The sequence below is a fragment of the Trichechus manatus genome, unplaced genomic scaffold, assembly GCF_000243295.1.
Source record: "Trichechus manatus latirostris isolate Lorelei unplaced genomic scaffold, TriManLat1.0 scaffold00115, whole genome shotgun sequence".
Classification (NCBI taxonomy): domain Eukaryota; kingdom Metazoa; phylum Chordata; class Mammalia; order Sirenia; family Trichechidae; genus Trichechus; species Trichechus manatus.
In genome coordinates, this window is record NW_004444051.1 from 8,365,071 (window position 1) to 8,387,138 (window position 22,068).

The following is a 22,068-nucleotide window of genomic DNA, read 5'->3' on the forward strand; positions in this document are numbered from 1 at the left end:
CCAATATCTCTCATGAATATAGATGCAAAAATTCTCAACAAAATTCTAGACAATACAATTCAGCATCATATCAAAAAAATAATCACTATGACTAGGTGGGATTCATACCAGGTATGCAAGGACAGTTCAACATTAGAAAATTGAACAATGTAATCCACCACATAAATAAAAGGAAAGAAAAGAATCACGTGATCATCTCAATCGATGCAGAAAAGGCATTTGACAAAGTCCAACACCCATTCCTGATAAAAACTCTCAATAAAATAGGCATAGAAGGGAAGGTCCTCAACATAATAAAGGACATCTGTACAAAACCAACAGCCAACATCATTCTTAATGGAGAGAGAGGCTGAAAACATTCCTCTTGAGAATGAGAACAAGACAAGGATGCAGTTTATCACCATTTCTGTTTAACATTGTGCTAGAAATCATAGCTAGAGCAATAAGGCAAGAAAAAGAAATAAAGGATATCCAAATTGGTAATGAAGAAGTAAAAATGTCCCTATTTGTGGATGATATAATACTATACATAGAAAACCTAAAAGACTTCACCAGAAAACTACTGGAACTAATAGAAAGTTTCAGCAGAGTAGCAGATACAAGATAAACATACAAAAATCAGTTGGATTCCTATACGCCAGTAAAAAGAACAATGAAAAGGAAATCAGGAGAACAATGCCATTTTAATGGCCTCTATAAAAATAAAATACTTAGGAGTAAATCTAACCACAGATGTCAAAGACCTATGCAAAGAAAACCACAAAACACTGCTGCAAGAAACCAAAAGAGATCTACATAAATGGAAGAACATACTATGCTCATGAATAGGTAGTTCAACATTGTGAAAATGTCAATTCTACCCAAGGCAATCTACAAATGCAATGCAATCCCAAACCAAATACCAATAGCATTATTTAAAGAGATGGAAAAACTACTCATTAACTTTATATTGAAAGGGAAGAGGCTCTGGACAATTAAAGCACTACTGAAGAAGAACAAAGTAGGAGAACTCTCACTACCTGACCTCAGAACTTGCTATACAGCTAAGGTAGTCAAAACAGCCTGGTACTGATAAAACAACAGATACATTGACCAATGGAACAGAATTGAGAACCTAGATGCAAATGCATCCACATACGGTCACCTGATCTTCAACAAGGGCCCAAAGTCCATTAAATGGGGAACAGACAGTCTTTTTAGCAAATGGTGCGGGCAAAACTGAATGTCCACCTATAAAAAAATAAGCAGGACCCATACCTCACACCATACACAAAAACTAATTCAAAATGGATCCAAGTCCTAAATATAAAACCAAAAACTATAAAGATCATAGAAGAAAAAATAGGGTCAACGCTAGAGGCCCTAATACACGGCATTAACAGGACACAAACCATAACTAACAACACACAAACGCCAGAAGATAAGCTAGATAACTGGGATCTTCTAAAAATTAAACACTTATGCTCATCAAAAGACTTCACCAAAAGAGTGAAAAGAAAACTTACAGGCTGGGAAAAAATTTTTGACTATGAAGAATCCAACAAAGATCTAATCACTAAAATCTACAGGAAAATCTAACATCTCTATAACAAAAAGACAAATAATCCAATTAAAAAATGAGCAAAGGAAATGAACAATCCCTTCACCAAAGAAGACATTCAAGCGACTAACAGACACAAGAGGAAATGCGTGCGATCACTGGGTATTAGAGAAATGCAAATCAAAACCACAATGAGATACCAAGTCACTCCGGCTTTACTGGCACGAATGAAAAAAAAAAAACAGAAACTAACAAATACTGGAGAGGCTGCAGGGAGACTGGAACTCTTATGCACTGGTGGTGGGAATGCAAAATGATATGACCATTTTGGAAAATGATATGGCACTTCCTGACAAAGCTAGAAATGGAAATACCATATGGTCCAGCAATCCCATTCCTAGGAATATATCCTAGAGAAATAAGAGCTGTCACATGAATAGACATATGCACACCTGTGTTCATTGCAGCATTGTTCACAATAGCAAAAGATGGAAGAGACCTAGATGCCCACCAACAGATTAAACAAACTATGGTACATAAACACAATGGAGTACTATGCAATGATAATGAACAATGATGAATCTTCGAAACATCTCACAACGTGAATGAATCTGGAGGGCATAATGCTGAGTGAAATAAGTCAATCACAAAAGGACAGATATTTTATGAGACCACTACTATAAAAACTCATGAAAAGATTTACATACAAAAAGAAACAATCTCTGATGGTTATGAGGGAGGGGAGAGGTGGGGATAAAAAAACACTAAATAAACAATAGATAAGTGATAACTTTGGTGAAGGGTAAGACAGTAACCAATACTGGGGAAGCCAGCACAGCTTGTTCAAGGCATGGTCATGGAAGCTCCGTAGACTCTTCCAAACTGCCTGAGGGACCGAATTACTGGCCTGAGGGCTGTGGGGACCATGGTCTCAGGGAACATCTAGCTCAATTGGCACAACCTAGTTTATAAAGAAAATGTTCTACATTCTTCTTTGGTAAGTAACATCTGGGATCTTAATAGCCTGTGAGTGGCCATCTAAGATACTCCACTGATCTCACCCCATCTGTAGCAAGCGAGAATGAAGACAACCAAAAACACAAGGGAAAGATTAGTTCAAAGGACTAATGAACCACAACTACCATGGCCTCCACCAGACTGAGTCTAGCATAACTAGATGGTGCCCAGCTACCATCACTGACTGCTCTGACAGGGATCACAATAGGGGGTCCTAGACAGAGCTGGAGAAAAAAGTAGAACAAAATTCTAACTCACAAAAGAATACTAGACTTACTGACCTGGCAGAGACTGGAGAAACCCCCAGAGTATGGCCCCTGGACACTCTTTTAGCTTACTCCTGAGGTTCACACTTCAGTGAAAGATTAGACAGGCCCATAGGACAAAACGAGACTAAAGGGGCACAGGAGCCTAGGGGCAAGGACTAGAAAGTAGGAAGGGACAGGAATGCTGGTAATAGGGAACCCAAGGTCAAGAAGTGTTGACTTGTCATAGGGTTGGTAGCGAATGTCACGAAACAATATGTGTACTAATTGTTTAACGAAAAGCTGGTTTGTTCTGTAAACTTTCATCTAAAGTACAATCATAAAAAAATTAAAAAAAAAATACTGTGAAGATTAACTGAAGATAGCTATAAAATTCCACCTTGAAACAGAGAAAAAGACTTTAATGCATTGGAAAGCATAGCTGTTCATGGCTTAGAAGAGGCAATACTATAAATGTGGCCATTCCCTTGAATCTATCTTATTATGGTATTGATCAAAATTCCAATGTGAATTTTTGTGGATGAAGTGTGGTTGACTAAGTGCTCACAGGGTTAAACCAAAGGTGAGGATCTGTCAGTTCCAGAAATGTAGCAAGAGCCACAGTACATAGGAGACAGTGCCGCACATTTCCAGTGATTTTGCTCCATGGCAGCAGTCAGGAAACTGTGTCCCCACATGTCTGAGGACAGTGATCCCATACATTACCTCAGCTTTCTCTGCAGGGACAGTCTATCAACCCCTTCCAGATGTTGTCAAACTAAGGTATCTGGATTTAACCCCAGGAAAATTCCTAAAGCTGCCATGAATACTGGCTATTTTGTGCAAGCCCAGATTACAGAATCATGATAAATTTTACATACTTCTGCAGTGGTTAAGAGTTCAGGCTGCTAACCAAAAAGTTGGCAGTTCGATTCTACCAACTGCTCCTTGGAAACTCCGTGGGGGCAGTTCCACTCTGTCCTATACTGTCGCTATGAGTTGGAATCGACTCCACAGCAACAGGTTTGGCTTTCTTTTTTTGGCTTTATTTTCAAACCTAGCCTACTCTTTCCTAATGCTTGCTCTGGTCTACTCCACACATTCTTAAATTTCTACTTGTGATACCTTGTCCCTCACTTTGCAGGGGAACAGGTGTCCACCTAACACCTACAAAACAAAGTCTGCTCTCCCTGTATTTCTGAATCACAGACACCAATCTCCTCCCACTTCTGGGCTTAGGGATGGAGTGTGGGAGAAGAACTTTCTAAGACTCTCTGTTCCCTCTCGTCTCAGGCGTTTGCTCAGTCCGACATGGACTTTCTGTCATCTTGCTGCTCTGTAATTTTGCAATTTACACTCAACAAATGAACATAAGCATTGCCATCCCAGCTATGGTGAACCACACGATCCCACCCAGCCATCCCAGTGCCTCCACAGAAAGGCCTCCCACTGACTCCCAGGACTACTGGAATGAAACTCTAAAGGAATTTAAGGCAGTGGTAAGTTTAATGATACTCTGGATTCCATGTTTCTCTGAAACGGTTTGAATGAATGGGTTATCTTATCAAAAGATGTGATTCATTTAACCAGAAAATATTTATTGAGAATTTACTATGATCCAGAAATAACACAAGGAACATAATATGTATCTAAGGAGATTATATCCTTGCTTAGTCTTAGTGTTTATGAGAGTATTCCAGGATTAAGTTAGAATAAAAGAAACAAATTTTAAATTGAGTGGGGAATATATATATGTATGTATGTATGTATGTGAGAGTTCTCACTCTCACGAGTTTTACTGTATGTATATACACATATGATAATGAAAATTTCCACAAATTTTCTCTTTGTTTCTGTAAAAATGGCATGGCAGGGGCATCTGACCTCCTCTAACTTCACAAGGGGGGAGGGGAATCAAGATCAACAACCCAAGGCTGATTGCTATGAGCAGAGGTCAGACGTACCTCCGCCCTCCAATCTTTTTACCAATCCTGACACCAACCATCCCTCCCATGGCACTTTCTACTTCTCTGCTGGGTTCAGTAATTCATTGCAATGACCACTGTCTTTGGCTGGGTTCTCTAGAGAAGCAAAACAGGTAAAGCATATGTATACATACACATATATATATATATACACATAGAGAGAGAGATTTATATCAAGGAAACAACTCACTCTATTGTAGAGGCTGAAATGTCCAAAGTCCATGGATCAGGATAGATTCACGTAGCTGCAGGGGCTAGCCAACCCAAGATCGGCAGGTCAGAGAGCAGGACTCTTGCTCACAGGCTGTGAAGATCGATGAATCCCAAAATTGGCAGGTAAGCTGCTAGCTCAAATTCCATGAATGGAGATCAGATGAACAAGAGGCAGCTGCAGGATTCAGAGAGGGCAAAAGCCAGAATGCCCGCTTATATTCAGATGCAGGCTACACGCCCCAGGAAACTTCCTTTCAACTGATTGGCTACTCACAGTAGATCCCATCATAGGGATGATCACATATAAACACTGAGAATTATGGCCTAGCCAAGGTGACCCATAGTCTCAACCATCATAGCCGCATAGAACTCATAGACCACACTTACAGATATGGGGTTTATTAGGGAAGTAACTGGTTACAATTCAGGATCAGGGATGACTCAGGATACAGTTGTTTGATCAGGATAGCCTCTTCTCAGCTGTGCCCACAGACAGGTCTCTCTCTGGCCCTTGGCCCCTTGGCCTGGCCTCTGCACTGCTCGTGCAAGTGTTACAAAGCTCTTCTAGCTCTTCTGATAAGTGCCCAGAGGCACCCCACTTTCCTTGGTTGGAAAGTGCTCAGCTCAAATTCCATGGGTTAGCAAATCTAGCTCCACCAAGTGGCTGGAGGCACCCTACTTGGCCAGCAAGCCTCTTGCCCAAAGGTGCTCAGCTTTCTTGCTCAGTGAACCAAGGAGCCCACCATGCCATCTCCTGCCTGTGCTGCCACCGTTTCTCTGCCACTGCTTCTCGCCATCTTCAGTGTTACAGCTCTCCTTTTCTGTCCTGGTTCTGCTGCCTCTCTCTGTCTTCCATGTTACCACTCCTCTCTCTCTCTCCATGTCTCCCTTTAAGTCTAGCAGGATGACAAAACTGGTGGGCCACAGTTACCACTGTCTTCACTTAGGTGGGAGTTACAAGACCATGGTGAGAAAGGTCATATAAAAGAGATCCATTGCACTGAGGTTTCTTCTACTTTTTTTAATTACACTGCATATGATTTTTTTCTACTTTATAGACTTTCTTTCTGTAAAGGCTCTCATATTTTAAATGGTTGGTTAATTGTATCAGGGTAAAGAGAAAGAGTGTGTTGGGCACATACTAAGGTTTTTTAAATGAAATTGATAGATTGGAGGAATTGGAGAGAGATAAAAGGAAAAGAATTTCCCACGAGTTTTTGCCTTTAAGGCCTCACAAAAAGTACTGTCAATGCTCTAACCAGAGACAAACAAACATGAGATCCTCTTTGTCCTTTAGGCCCCTGTGTATGACTGGAATCCTGAAATCCAGGGAATTGTCCTCAGCTCCCTCAACTATGCCTCCTTCTTGGCTCCACTCCCTACTGGTTACGTGGCTGGAATATTTGGAGCCAAGCGCGTGGTTGGTGCTGGATTGTTCATTTCCTCAGTCCTGACCCTCTTCATTCCACTGGCAGCTGATACTGGAGTGACATTGCTCATTGTCATTCGGGTTGCCCAAGGCATAGCCCAGGTACCTAGAGGTTTTCCAAGTATGAGTGGTTTCAGAATGGATGCACACATCCAACAGTGAATCTTTTTTTTTTTTTTTTCCAGGTTATGGTAACAACAGGTCAGTATTCATTTTGGGTAAAATGGGCTCCTCCAATGGAAAGGAGTCAACTCGTCAGCATTGCTACATCAGGTAATTGATACCCTAATCCCTACCTTCTATGTGCTGTCCAAGAATACTCTGCACTGGCTTATCAGCTAAACCAAACCTTGCACCCCAACTGCCCTGCCTCCATAGCCTTGCAATAAACCACATTATTATACTGTCTTTCTTAGTCATAACTGAATGTTTTCTATGTACCAAACTTTTGTTTACACATGTGTATATTACACATATATTTGTTTACACATAATATGCTTTACCCTTATTATTTCAATATAGCCTCAGAACAATCTTATTAGTCAGCAATCTATAATTATTCCAATTTCGCACATAAGATAATTGAGACACACAGAGATCAATAACTTGTCTAAGATCACACAATTACTGAATGAAGGAGAAGAATTTGAACCTAGATATTCTGGATTAAAGCTCATACTTGTAATCACTCTGCAACTCAGATTTGTTAAAGGGTCAGTCAGTAGGAAGCACACAGTGTCCAAAACCTGGATGTCTCACCTAGAAGATGCTCACATCTTGTGTTCAGGGATAATGCTGGGATCCTTCATTGTCTTTGCTGTTGGTGGTCTCCTCTGCCAGACCATAGGATGGCCTTATATCTTCTATATCTTTGGTGAGTTGTGCTTCTCAAATCTCAGAGTTTAATTTGATGACAGAGAATGCTGGGCATGATTTTTCTTTCATGGAAGTTAGTCATGGTTAACCAAATCCTACTAGATATGGTTATTTATATAACCAAAGTTGAAAATGTTCAAAGTTAATCGTGTGGTGATTGTTCTAATTAATCTTGCTGGCTTACAAAGTGACATTTATGTTTCAGTAGCCTGAGTGCCTTAGCTAGACTAACACATGATTTTATGATTTTAAGGGCATGACAACACTGTTTCCAGCTTCTAAATTGAACCCATAAGAACACAGAACAATTTCTTTCTTAAGATGTAGAAAATGTTATCTTGGAGGGATTATATTTTAAATCATGTTCATTCATGTAATACCTTCTTTCAATTTCTCCAATTATTACAATAACCAGAATATTGTAGGAATGTGACCTAATCTGAGGCAAAATACCGATTGTAGGATGTGGAGAATAAATCAGTAGAAGCTGCAGGATAGTGCAGGCCCATGTAAGACTCAGGAGTGAGCATAATACCCAGAGATGCTACAGAAATTTTCCAAAAGACACAGGAAGTGTTCCTGCAGCAATATTCTACTATGCACAATCTTATCTTTATCCAGCCCTAGTTGGAATCCTCCCAGTTGCTCTCAGCTCTGGTTTGTGTTTGTTTGATTTAAAAACTTTCTGTTTGAAATCCCATCTGCAAATTGCCTGATTCCTTAGAGTAAGTCCCCCTAATGTTTTCATTAGTGACTAGTTCTCTTATATCCAGCATTCTTATAACACGAGGTCAACATACTCCCCAGAAAAAAAAAAGTGCAAAATTTGATTACTACAGCACATCGTCCTTCAAGGACTAGCCACAGAAACTTCAAAAGGACACATGACAAATAGTATTCAAGCACTGAATGATGCTTACTGTGCTTATGGTTTTAAGAAACTGTAAGCAGCATACACATAGTAAGAAATCACTAAATATTTGTTGAATGAGTATTAAAATCCTTCAACTCCAAAGTGTGGCATTGCTAATTTTTTGTACCTATTCTTCCCTTCTTAGATATAAATTCATTGGTGGCAAAATTGTGTCTTTGTAGCCTTATATTTTCAAAATGTAGCATAATGCCTTGTTTATGGTGACTGCTCAGTGACATTTATGAATAAATGTGTGAAAAGCAAGCCAACAACCGAGACTGAGAAATTTTTATACTTTCTCAAGATCCTAAAATGGAAATGTTAAAATCAGCAATATTTTCACCCAATTCTAATAAAGTTGAGTTTCTCATCACTTTAATACTGTGTATATCAGAGGAAATTTCTTTGCTGAAGATTAACTTCAAGACTCCTGTCTTGAAGTTTTCTGGGTAGTCAGTTGCACGTAATAATGAGCTGCTAACTCTTAGGGGCTTTTAATCAGGTAGGAGAGCATAATGGAAAGATTTAAAGAAGAAAGCATGGCTAGAAGGCAAGATGTTAACTGGTCCTTAGACAGTTAGGGCAGCAAGAACTTGTAAGAGTTAGCTATAGCCTTAATAATGGTGCATTTCTAAACTTCCCAGAACTCAGTGGTGCAAAACAACAATCATTTATTGTCATAGTTCTGTGGGATATCTGGGCAGCCCTGCAATCTGTGCTTCTTATCTTCCTTGAACAGTGGGTTAACTAGAGTATGTTCTTCTCATTCAAATAGCCATGAAGAAGGACAAAGAAAACACACACACAAGTTCTAGGCTCCTAGTGGTTCTATGTTATTATCAAAAGCAAGTCACATGGCTAAGTCCAAAGTCAAGAGATGGGAAAGTACCCTCCAAGAATGATAGGGCAATTGAAGTGTGTATATGCAGGCAGGAGCAGAGACTTGGGGCCAGTCATTCTGTCAAGCATCTCTGGGCAGAGTCAAAATGAAAGAACTTAATGTAGTGCTCACTGGATCCTCGATTTCTAGGTGGAATTGGCTGTGTCTGCTGTCTTCTCTGGTTCCCTCTCGTTTATGATGACCCCATGAATCATCCCTTTATCAGCACTGGTGAGAAGGAATACATCATGTGTGCACTGGCCCAAAAGGTACATTGAGGAACTCCCCTGCCATTTCCCACTATGTCTGCCTGGATGTCTCTGATGTGCAGAATGCAGTGGAGACTCCTGACTCTGATGGTCTGGATATTGATATGTGCTTTCTTCCAGGATTGTTCACCAAGCTGGTCTCTTCCCATTAAGGCTATGATCAAATCCCTACCACTTTGGGCCATTTTAGTCTATTCTTTCTGTCAGTACTGGACTTTTTATGTTGTGACTGTGTACAGACCAACATACATCAACTCTGTACTTCAAGCTAACCTCAGAGATGTAAGTACAGAGAAAGGTCCTTGTGTTCTTCTGCTTGAATGTTTCATGATGTAATACGGTGTCTTTTCCATGGTCACAATATCAAGGGCTTGGGCCCAAGGACCCTCATGTGAGTAATGCAACTGAGTTAGCTTAAATTCTTATTGATCTCAATGTGATTTGCTGCTTATTGGAGAAGGATGGTATGGGTTCAAGGTCGTATTTGTATTGATAGAATGCCATCTTTTTAAGGGACCTATGTAAAATTTTATGTTCAATCTATTCAATATTTGTTAAATGAGACACTCTGCTGGTAACATATGCAGTAATGGGTTTACAAAACAAATTCTACCTTTCAGAAGCCTGTGACAAAGAAGCTTAAACAAGATATGCTGAATAAGACATTATTAACAAGACATCAAGAATCAATTAGGATGCATACTTAAATTGGTAGTTAAAATTTAACATTGTTTTCAAGTATAATAAATATAAAGAGAAAAGTGTACACATATATACAGTTCTCTGAATTTTCACAATTGAACAGATACTCTAATTGTCTTAGAGGAACCTTTTAATTCCTGGGAGGTGTATGTCACAAAGTGGAGAAGAGTGCAGTAGGACACCATGGCCCATTAGTGACAATTAACAAGGTCATCAAATCACTGTTACACTCTCACCATTTGTACTCAAAAGATAGCTTTCTCATATTGACTGTGCTGTTTTGGAGACAAGGTGGTAAGTGGCCAAAAGAGAGCCGACCTCATAGTGGTCAGTGTCTGTTGAGCAGGCAGGATTGGGATACAAGCAGGCAGGGTAAGGAAGTACTGAGGTAAGAAAGCCCAAGAAAGGAGTAGCTATGGGTCTTCTCAAAGGAGGAAGATAGCCTGAATGAAGCAGGCAATGAAACCATAAACAAGCCTGAGAATCAGGGGACAAGAGGTCCAGAAAAGCAGGAAGTCAAGGCTGAGAGATAGACATCATGAGGCTGGCTGTTGGGAATGATTTGCTTCTGGTGTGAGGTCTGGAGGGCTTCCCACCTTCAGAGGCCAAGGGTGAGGAAGGGCAGATGGGGTATGAGTGGAAAGACAAGGTGGAACCAGATGGTAGAGGGCCTAATGCAGGGAAGTCAAGAGGCATGGACTCCCATTGCTCCCCTGGTATTTCTGCATTGAGTCACACAGTCGATGGCCTTGGTTTACTCATCTGTGAAATGAACAGCTTGGACCAGGTGATAGCAAAACCCTTTGCATTGTTTGGATTCTATGCAACAGTGGATGGTCTCCTTTCCATTGAGACTAGAATTTGACTTGCATTTTCTTCAATAGAATTTTAATTGAGAGTTTGAATTGCTGATCTATCATACTAATGAATAATATCAACCTGCTGCCATTCTGACCATTCGACTCATTGCAACCCCCGTGTTTGAGAGTAGAACTGCTCCATAGAGTCTTCTTGGCTGTAATCTTTATGGAAGCAGATCACCAGGCCTTTCTTCTGTGGCACTGCTAGGTAGGTTCAAACCACCAACCATTAGATTAGTAACTGAGGGCAAATCATTTGTGCCACCCAGGAACCTAATCTATTAAGAGGCTTCAGCATTTTTAGACTATATAAAAGGTAGATTGAAAATTCTTACTCCCACTCCTGTTCCCAATTTGCCGTGATCTCTGAACCTAGTCAACCCATAACTATTTTTATTAATTTTTTAATTTATTCTTACATTATTTCTTTTTGAAAATGATAGCATATGTGAATGTGAATGCATATTCTTATTTACTCAACTTATTTTACACAAAACATTGTATGCTGTATATGCTGCTTCATTTCATATACTGGTTTTTGCCACTTAAAATACATTGGAGATGTTTCATATCAGTACATAAGAACTTGCTAACTGAGTGATATTTTAGTTGTTTCTATTCTTTTGAGCAATGCTTTCATGAAAATCTTGTTCATTTGTCATTTTGCATTTGTGAAACTATTTCTGTAAAGTTCTGCATATCAGGTTGGTAAGTCAAAGGGTATATACAGTATGAACTTTTTATATATTAACAAATTGCCCTTTGTCTTAGTTACTTAGTCCTGCCATGACAAAAAAAATACCATAAGTGGGTAACATTAAAGAAGCGAACAGATTTTATCACAGTTTTGGAGGCTAGAAGTCCAAATCAGGGCATTGGTTCCATGGGAAGGTCTTTCCTTCTCTGTACTCCTCCTGGGTGTGATGATGTCCTTGGCTGCTTGTACCCATACCTTCACTAGCATCTGTCTTCCCCTGTGTGTGTCTCTCCATGTCTATTTTCTCATTTTATAAGACTTCACTGAGAAGGGATTAGGTTTGGGATCTACCTTCCTTGGTATGACCTCTTTTGCATAACAAAAGAAACACCCTATTTCAAATCAGAGTCATATTTACAAGCACAGGGGTCAGGTCTTCCACATATCTGTTTGAGAGATACAATTCAAACCTTAATACCTTCCTTAGGCTCTAAAAATTATTGAGAGGACCCTTTTCCCTATAACCACACCCCAGAGCATGCTGAAAACATTTGGAATTTTGCTTACTTGTTCCATGAAAAATGACATCTCACTGTAGTTTTATTTTGCATTCCTGTTATTAATCAATGAGTTTTTTATATTATAATAGAAAAGTAAGGTTGAATGCTATTTAATATATTTAGTAACCACTTAAATTGTCTGTCCATATCCTTTGTCTATTTTTTACTTGTTTTTGGTCTTTTTAATATCTATTTCCAGGTGATCTCTATATACGAAAAGTGCACTAGTCCTTTTCTGCAAAGTGAGTTATATGCATATATTACTCCAGGCACTAAAATTATATTGACTTAATCCAATAACAAAGATTTGTATGAATAATGATAAGTATATAGAGAAAAGTCATACATGTGGACAATTGGTACTGGCATCAATCTGGGTCATGGTGGGTGGGTGGTGAGGGCCTGCACTTCACCTCATCTCTGATCCTCAGAGTGGGATCCTGTCTGCCCTACCACTTATACCTGGCTTCATCTGTACAATCCTTGGAGGTCTGTTGGCAGATTATCTCCTTTCCAGAAAAATTCTCAAGCTTATCACCATAAGAAAACTCTTCACTGCCGTAGGTAAGAAGCTAGCCAGTTACAAGTGTGGACATGGAATGCTCAGAGAAGCCACCTGTTTACTCTGTGTCTGTCCTCCTCCCAGGAGTTCTCCTCCCATCCCTGCTCAACATGTCCCTGTACTGGGTCAGATCCAGCACCAGCACCAGTGTGGCCTTCTTGATGCTGTCTCCTGCCATCACCGGCTTTTGCTTCTCAGGAGCCTTTGTTAACATCTTGGATATTGCTCCTCGGTAGGGACCCCTCTGCTTCATTCTCACAGAAGTCCAGTTTAGTTCGAGAAGCCCTAAACCTGCTGTCTTAGGCTGGGTTCTCTAGAGAAGCAAAACCAGTGCAGTGTATAAATATATATATGTATCTAGATAGATTTATATAAAGGAAATGGGTCACGTGGTTGTAAAGGCTGGACAGTCCCAAGTCCATGGGTCAGGATGGAAGCTTCTCCTGACTCATGTAGCCATAGGTGCTGGTGAACCCAAGATCAGAAGGTCAGATGGCAGGTCTCTGGCTCACAGGCTGTGGTGGTCAACAAATCCCAAGATCAGCAGGTAAGATGGCAGATACGCTGCTATTCAAGTCCCAAGAACTGGCAATCAGATAAACAGGAGCCAGCTGCAGGATCCAGAATTAGCAGCAGCCAGCTAGCCTTGCCAGAAAGTCTACCTGTAATGGATGCAGCCCAAACCCCTGAGGAAATTCCCTTTCAACTGATTGGCTACTCACAACAGATCTCATCATGGAGGTGATCACATTATATCAGATCTCATTATGGAGGCAATTACATCATTAAAAAGTGGCCAAACTACATCATAACTGCCAAACCACTGAGGATGGTGGTCCAGCCAAATTGACGGACAACCTTAACCATCACACCTGCTCTGACACACAGATAAGGTGTGACATGTGCAACAGATCACAGGAAATGTCAATACCAGCCCAACATCCAAATAATTACTGGGAGGGACCTAATCTGGTCAAACATTGTAAACTTCGTTTCTCCAGGTGAAAATAAGTGTGGTCAGTTCCTTATAACATCTCAGTGCCATGATCACAGCTCAACAGGGGGGGGACTACTACAAATCTCTCTGTTGAGGAATGCAGCAGTTACAGTGCTGTATAATTGACGGGACTCATGAGACTCCACAGAGTGTGCTCATGCAAGGCTTCAATAAGGTAAAGGATCCTTTACAGGAGAAGAAAGAAAGTATAGGTGATGATCACGGATGATTGAGAGTCTACATGTAGCTCCCTAGTCCATTCAGTTACACAGAACACACTTCATCTTCAGATAGTGAACTGCCAAGATGTCTGGGAGATATCAGGGGAGCCATTGTCTCATTCATTGAGGGTCTTTTGTGCCCAAAACTAAGCTGCAAGATCAGGCTCAATAGCAGAAACCAAGTGAACATATAAATTAGGTTCAAACCATTAATCTGTTTATTTTCTATGAATAAAGTTGACGAGTTAGTACAGAATGCCCCTTGGAAGTCTGACACCTTAGCACAGGATTATGTTAATAGCTACTCAGTCCATCCATTTCGTTTTTTCTCAAGGGTCAGCATAACTCCAGGCTTCCCAAGCAATAAGCACAGAGCTTCTACAGTCAGCTGAGATGAACCCTTTGCTCACAGGAAAATGTCTCTCTATTCTTTCTGTCTCAGATACACTAGCTTTCTCAGGGGACTCTCACAAGTCTTTGCACATACAGCTGGAGCCATCTCTCCCACCACTACTGGATTTTTCATCAGTCAGGTGAGGTCATAATTCTGAAGAAAATATTCTTAAGAAAAAACTCAAAGTATATATGTAAGATCTATAGAGGTCACCCAGGAGAAGTCACTCATGCTTACAGTGCAGAGAGAGGAGGAATGCTCAATTGTATGAGATTATGTTTTCTGAGTTATTGTAAGATGAACCTCTCATGGTAAGCATGATGTTTTCTAACAATCATCCTGGAATTTCTCTTATAGAACAGAGTGGATAACCATCCTGGTTTACCCTACACTGAGGGGCTTCCTGGGATGTAACACTATCAATGCTAAAACCTTGACAGTATTGAGCAAAATGGTTCAACTTGGTCACCCTTCATAGGAACCCAAGAAATATTAAAAGAATGAATGAATGAGATACTGGGTGAATGACAGAGTGAAGTAGCAACCTGCACCTCACATTTACATTCATGAATTGTTACTACCGAGACTTCTCTGACCAGTATGACTTGCTGGTGTTTTTACATTCATAGAGCCTTCCATCTTAGAAAACTGTTGCCGGCCAGTCGATTCCAACCCATAGTAACCCTAGAGGACAGAGTAGAACTGCCCCATAGGGTTTCCAAGGAGTGGCTGGTGGTTTTGAACTGCTGACATTTTGGTTACCAGGAGTATCACTTAACTGCTGTGCACCAGGGCTCCTCCATCCATCCTAGAAGCTACACCTAAAAAAAAAAAAAACAACAAAAAACAACCCACTGCCATTGAGTCGATTTCAACTCATAGCAATCCCATAAGTTTTCCAAGGCTGTACGTCTCTACAGAAGCAGACTGCCACATCTTTATCCCATGGAGCTGCTGGTGATTTCCAACCACCAACGTTTTGGTTAGCAATCAATCACTTTAACTGCTGCACTACCAGGTTGCTAATTATAAACAAAAAACCAGCTGATGGTTTGAACTGTAAATAAGAATCTTATTCATATAGATATTACACATAGAAAGGTATGTATGACACTCACATGAATATCATTCTTTAAATTTTCTGTGATTTTCCACCAGTAAGTTAGGAAAAGGGAACCCTGGTTGCACAGTCCTTAAAGTGTGTGGCTTCTAACCAAAAAGTCAGCTGTTGGAACCCACTAGCTACTCTGTGGGGAAAAAGATGTAGCAGTCAGCTTCCGTAAAGATTACAGCATTGGAAACCCTATGGGGCAGTTCTACTCTGTCCTATAGGGTCGCTATGAGTCTGAACTGACTGGGTAACAGTGGTTTTAAGTCAGGAAAATGAAGGGGAAATAACATAGAAAGGGTCATCTTTAGGATATCAAGTGCCTTCTCTTTTTTGAAACTTCGATCCTTTTCCAACCACTGACTAACACTCTGTCAGGAAATAGTTGTTTATACGGAAATTCTCAAACTTATATTATCGCCCCTCTCATTTATTCATCTATCCATTTATTAATTCAACAAATATGTATCATACATTAGCATGTGCCAAGCATAGTTCAAGGGAATAAAACAAACCAAAGTTCTTGCCTTCATGAAGCCAATAAGAAGGAAACCAACAAAAACCAAATGAAACAAGTAAAATATATGGCATATTGGTTTGTGGTGAGTGCTAAGAGAATAATAAAAATGAAAAGGAAATAGGGTACATAAAAGGCTGATGGAGTTTCAGTTTTAAATAGGGAAGTTAAAGAAAATCCCACTGAAAAAAATAACACATAAGCAAAGACTGGAAGGAAGTGGATATCCTAGTGAAGAGTTTTCCAGCAGAAGGAATAGCCAGTGCAATAACAGCCAAAGGCACAAATGTGCCTGGCATATCCAGGAACAAACCAGAAAGTCCTTGGAGACTGGAGCAGAGTTGGGGAAGGGAGAGCCTTTCTGAGCCATAAGGGGCAAGAACTGGGTGGCAGCTAATGACTTCTATTTTCCTGCTTCCAGGATTCAGAGTTGGGTTGGAGAAATGTCTTCTTGCTTTCGGCTGCCATTAACATATTGGGCCTGATTGTCTACCTCATCTTCAGCCAAGCAGACGTCCAGGACTGGGCTAAAGAGTAGACAAGTAATTGCACTTCTGTGCGAACCAAGTGATGTATTAGGCCTAGACGATCACTTGTTTCTTGCTTCCCCTCACAGATGTTCCCCTTAGAGCCTGCGTGACTGATTAGACATTTAATTTAAATTGACCTTGTTTCCTGTGTCTTCTCAGAGTCCTTGGCTATTGTAACAGTGAAGATTCTGCCTGGAGATTTTACCAGGATGTAAAAGGCTAGTTACTTAACTGTAAGCTCCTGAAGGAATAGGTGTGTCTGACTTTCTTCATGTTCTCCACTTTTTCCACTGTTATCCTGGTAAAAGCATCAGGATTTGGAGGACAATTTCTCACCAAAGGAAAAGAAGAAGCCAGAACTATGGGAGTGAAAACTGAGAATCATAAGGGAAGTTGTGTCCAAACACCCAGAAAATGAACCCTGACAGCTGACATAAAAGGACCGATACCATAGACACCATAATGTACACAACCCAATTTCATGGGCCTAGTGGTGAAAACAGACAAATTCGCTCTCAGAAGTGAGGAGGGATACAGGGCCATTGGGATGTTTGGTGTAGGCAGGATGCCTGTTGAAACATCAAGGAAGAAAGGACAGTAAGACAGAATTCATTTTAACAGGAGGAGTGAACGTCTTATAACTAATGTGGGGAAAACATGATAGACTTCGACTATGTAACAACATCCTTTCTCTGGCTCCTAGTTTTGGAATCAGAGTTGCCTCCCTAATAGATGTAGAGATCAAGCACTTCCTGGAGTCCACTATTATAAGGTTGCCTTCACTCTGGCCATATTGGCCTCTGCCCAGCATCTGGTTTGTGGATCTGTGCTGAAATCTTGCATCTTACTAAAAGCACATGGTCCATGTTCTCTCCTATCCCCGCAAATATTTGTTCATGCTGTCGCTCTCATCTTGACTGCCCTTCTTCTGCTTGTCTAATGTGATTTTGGGGGCTGGCAAAACTGAAATGCGTAGGTCAGTCAGCAGGCTGGAAACTCCAGCAGTCTTGAGTCAGAAAGTTGTAGGCCAGGTGGACTGAAAAGTCCAGCAGGATATTTATGTCTTCAGGCATAATTCTCTCTTTGGGAAACTTCAGTTTTTGCACTCAGGGCCTTCAACTGATTGACTGCGGCCCACCCCCATTATGGAAGGTAATCTGCTATACTTTGAGTCACCTGATTGTTGTAAATGTTAAACCAAACCAAACCCATTGCTGTCGAGTAAATTCCAACTCAAAAACGTTAGTCATATCTAAATTCTTTCACAGGAGCTTCTAGACTGGCATTTGACCAAACATCTGGGCACCACAGCCTAGCCAAGCTGACTCGTAAAATTAACCATCACAGGTGGTGAGAGATGGAGTGAGGGGAGCTCCTGCCTTTTCACTGGATGGTTAACGTGAACATCCATGTATGCTAGTGAGAAGTCAGGGAGGCCCTGCCGAGTGATTTTACTTGGAATTGTGGTAGGGACTGGCAGTTTGTGGGGTAAGGAAAAGACCTGAAGTGCTCATGTCAGAGAAGAGGAGGACAATGTGGCAAAGATGGCCTGGAGGGGTGCCAGGCATGTGGTGACCTACCTTAGAGGACCTGGAAAACCTCACATTGTTCGTCACTTGTTTCATTTATTGAGTTTCCTCCACTCAGTCTGATTGTAAACTTCAAAAATTCAAGAACCATGGCATATTATTTTGTAACATCTTTAACACAAATACACTGTTTTGTACACAGTAAGTGCCAATAAAAGCTTGTTGAATCACCGTATGAATCAATGAATGAAATGGCGCTGGTAGGGGAAGGAATGGAATGGTGAGGGAGGCCAGTTAGCCTGTGGGAAGAGAAAGAACCCTATTTTGACCCAATTTTCTTTTAATTCCCTTTGTTTGTGAGAGTGTAGAATCTTCTAAACCTATGGACTGCTTTTCTCGTCTAATATTAAGATATTGAAAGATTAGGTTTGCCCCCATTCCCTTTCTCTAGCAATCACAGAGCCAAACCCAGGCTCTTACTAGTGACAAGGTGTTTGCTCATCAGGGAACAGGATCTCTCGCTTGTTTCTGAACCATGCCATGTTTGCATTTCATCTCCTTTCCTTCCCTGGACCATTTTATTGCTTTTCAATCTGTCACTTTTAGTTCTTTCTGAAAGTAAGCTTGATTTCTCCCTGGGCCCACTAAAGAGGTAGCTGACTTGTCCAGTCTCCTCCCAAACTGGATGTCCTCAAAGTACAGAAATCTTTTAAGATTTTCTACTGGCCCACACATGTACAACACCGAAGAGTAAAAGATGAAAATACAAAAAAGATCTTTCCAGAAGTCTCAGAATAAAATGTTATCTCATGCTTGCTTATTGGTTTATTTAATAATCATTTATAAAGCACCCAATGCAGAGAGGAAGAGAGAGATTAAATAAACCCATATTTAAAATTCAGACATGTTGCATGTTATATCTTACAAAAAATACTTGTTAGAAAAGAGATGTACACAGGGTGAAAGGGAGTAGAAGTGGCCAGTAGGAATCCTTGCACCATCTTCTTCCTTGTGCTGGTGACACCTCTCAGCTCCAGACTTGTGGGTTGGGCCCACTTCCCATCAATAAAGAGGTCCATCCCGGGTTCTCTGAGCCCTCTGTTTTGCACTAAATTTTGTAGAGAAAGAAAAAGAGTGCATACAAATGTCACTAGTGTGCCCTCGTACCCAGAGGACATAAGAAAGCTTTTTAACAATTCAGAGGAATAAATAAGCTGGTTTAGTATATATATATTTCAAGACGTCTTCTTTGCCTCATAGATAGGTTATTCTAAAAATTTGTTACACTTCTTCCCTCTTGACACAAAAATAAATGTAACTATCTGGTGCAATTTTATCACCCTATCTCTTCCCTACCCTCACAAGTCTATGTGTAAGAGCTTTCACCAATTCCAACATTTTGCTAGGTACAGGCACATGGTGGAGCCCCTGGGTGGTACAAACAGTTAACGTGTTCAGCTGCTAACTGAAAGATTGGAGGTTCTAGTCTGCCCAGAGCTCCTTGGAAGAAAGCCCTGGTGATCTACTTTGAAAAATTAGCCATTGAAAAGTCTGTGGAGCACAGTTCTACTCTGACACACATGAGGTCAACATAAGTCAGAATTGACTCCACGACAACTGGTATTGTAGGCACATGGTATGAAGCCATGCTTCATTTTCTTTATATCTATGCCGTATCCTAAAAAGAAAACCCAAAAACACTGTGCACACCTGTATGGTTTGGAACCCAGGTAAGTTTGATATTGCTCCTATCTCTAATAAGAATACATTGATCTACAGCAATAAGAAGACACTCTTTTTGTACTGTTATAAAATTTCCATTCTTTGTAAACCAATTTGGCACCTGGCTTTACTGGTTATTAGGTACCCAGATTAGCTCATCTGATGTCATCATATTCTCCAAAACCAAAGAAAGGGAAGGTATTAAGCTGGGGTGTTAATTCAGGGTCATAAGTGGGATGCAATGAAGACATATTATCTTTCCTTTGTAGTGAAAAACTGTATTTTTTATTTGAAGTTTTATTGATTATTAAAATATGTTCATAAAAATAGACATTTTCTGGGTTTTCCATGCAAAAACATTGCCTAATGACTGTCTTTAAGAGTTCTGGGTGACACAAGATTAAGAACTCAACCACCAGCCAAAAGATTGGCAGTTTGAACCCACCCAGAGGCACCTCAGAGGACAGGCCTGGTGATCTGCTTATGAAAGATCACAGCCTTGAAAACCCTATGGAGCAGTTCTACTCTGCACACATGGGGTCGTCACGAGTCAGAATCGACTTGACAACAATTGGTTTGGTTTTGGGTTTTTAATGACTGTTTATAAGAGCCCCAGGTCTCTGGGTAGCAGAAATGGTTTTCTCTCAGCCACTAACCTAAAGGTTGGCAGTTAGAACCCACCCAGGAGCATCACAGGAGAAAAGCCTGGCCATCTACTTCCATAAAGATTACAGCCAAGAAAATCCAAGCCAAGTTCTACTCTATAACACATGAGTCAGAATCAACTCGATGGCAAAGGGTTTAGTTTTGATGTAAGTACCCCAGATGTGTTTTTGTGTGTTAGCTGAATATAAGAATTTCTTTAATGTAGGCAATCATGGTGTATTTTATCCCAAGAAGGAAGATAAAGTGCTATGAAACAACGATGAGGATTTCACCAGCTGCTGAGAGAAAATTTGACATCTCTCACCAAAATGTCAGTGCTGTAAATGCACACAGCCCATCTGAAGGAAGAGAAGCATCTCTAGTTCTCCTCCTTTCTGGGATGGCCTCTATTTGGCAAAATCCCTCATAGAAATTTATGATGAATAGTTCTGTAACAGGGTGAAAGACAACATTGCATGGGAAACTGCAATGTAGGTGTAGGTGGCAAGACACAATCGATATGAAATTCCAAAGTGAGATGTGCGAGCACTTTACAGATATTTGTGCAGGATGTATTCAAGAACCAGTCATATGGCTGTATAACCATTCAGGACAGTATGAAAGCAAAAGACTCAGGAAAGTGGAGATGGAGACAGGCTTTATAACGAGGATAAAAATTTTGCAGTGATCTCTCCATCCTGCCCCCCTCTGAACTTCTGCCTCCTGCCTGCATAAGTAGCAGTAACCTAGATCAGCACAGAAAGAACTTCTCCACCTTCTTCCAGGTCCACAGCTCTGGGCTTTATTAACCTATTCAATCAGATGCTTACCAAATACTTAGATGGACAATTATTCAAATTATAACCAGTGAGTTAAACAAGCATGACTTAAGGGTTGTAATCAAAATGCAATTCTATTTTTGTCTTCTACTCTCTACTACGGTAAAGTAGAGGGTCATCGAAATGGAGGAAGACCTCAATGAGATGGATTGACACAGTGGCTGCAACAATAGGCTCAAGTATAACAACGATTATAAGGATGCAACAGGACCAGGCAGTGTGTTTTGTTCTGTGTAGAGAGGGTCGCTATGAGTTGGAATCAACTCCACAGCACCTAACAACAACTCTCTAATATTGATTTAATTTGATTAAATTCTTTAATTACTACCTAATCCTCAAACCTTGTTCATATTTCACCAACAGCACCAGTAATGTTCTTTTTGGCAAAAGCATCCAGTTCAAAATGTCACATTGCATTTAATTGTCACAGCTCTTTAGTCTCCTTAAATCTGTAATTGTCCTTCATTCTTTCCTTGACTTTGCTCTTGTAAGATTCTATCATTACAGCTATGTTAATTTCTCCCACGTAGACTTAGTGTAATTTAATGCAACTCCAAAAATCACTGCAATTGGCCTTTTTAAAAATGGCCTGAATTATATATATATATATATATATTTTTTTTTTTACTGGAAGAACTAATAGCTAATATTAGACAATAACATTTTCAAAAATAAAAAAATATATATGGGTTGTTCAGCCTGCCTGGTATTAACATATATTAAATTTTTAATTAAACAATTAATTAAAAATAATTTAATACATTCAATCAATATATTCTGTATCAGGCCCCAGTAACAACAGATATCAAACTTAATAT

The 22,068-nt window shown here is 40.2% G+C and overlaps 1 protein-coding gene across 1 annotated transcript in view; it reads left to right on the plus strand.

Moving 5' to 3' along the window:
- Positions 1 to 20,135, plus strand: part of LOC101360864 (probable small intestine urate exporter) — a 52,834-nt gene extending 32,699 nt beyond the window's left edge. Inside the window, exons 3-12 of the mRNA XM_004384039.2 lie at positions 4,096 to 4,301; positions 6,298 to 6,531; positions 6,615 to 6,702; positions 7,217 to 7,303; positions 9,249 to 9,367; positions 9,488 to 9,649; positions 12,618 to 12,750; positions 12,833 to 12,980; positions 14,409 to 14,499; positions 16,407 to 20,135. Of these exons, the coding sequence (XP_004384096.2) occupies positions 4,096 to 4,301; positions 6,298 to 6,531; positions 6,615 to 6,702; positions 7,217 to 7,303; positions 9,249 to 9,367; positions 9,488 to 9,649; positions 12,618 to 12,750; positions 12,833 to 12,980; positions 14,409 to 14,499; positions 16,407 to 16,523 (1,385 nt within the window). The 3' untranslated portion in view covers positions 16,524 to 20,135. The remainder of the gene's footprint in view (positions 1 to 4,095; positions 4,302 to 6,297; positions 6,532 to 6,614; positions 6,703 to 7,216; positions 7,304 to 9,248; positions 9,368 to 9,487; positions 9,650 to 12,617; positions 12,751 to 12,832; positions 12,981 to 14,408; positions 14,500 to 16,406) is intronic.
- The last annotated feature ends 1,933 nt before the right edge of the window (positions 20,136 to 22,068 follow it).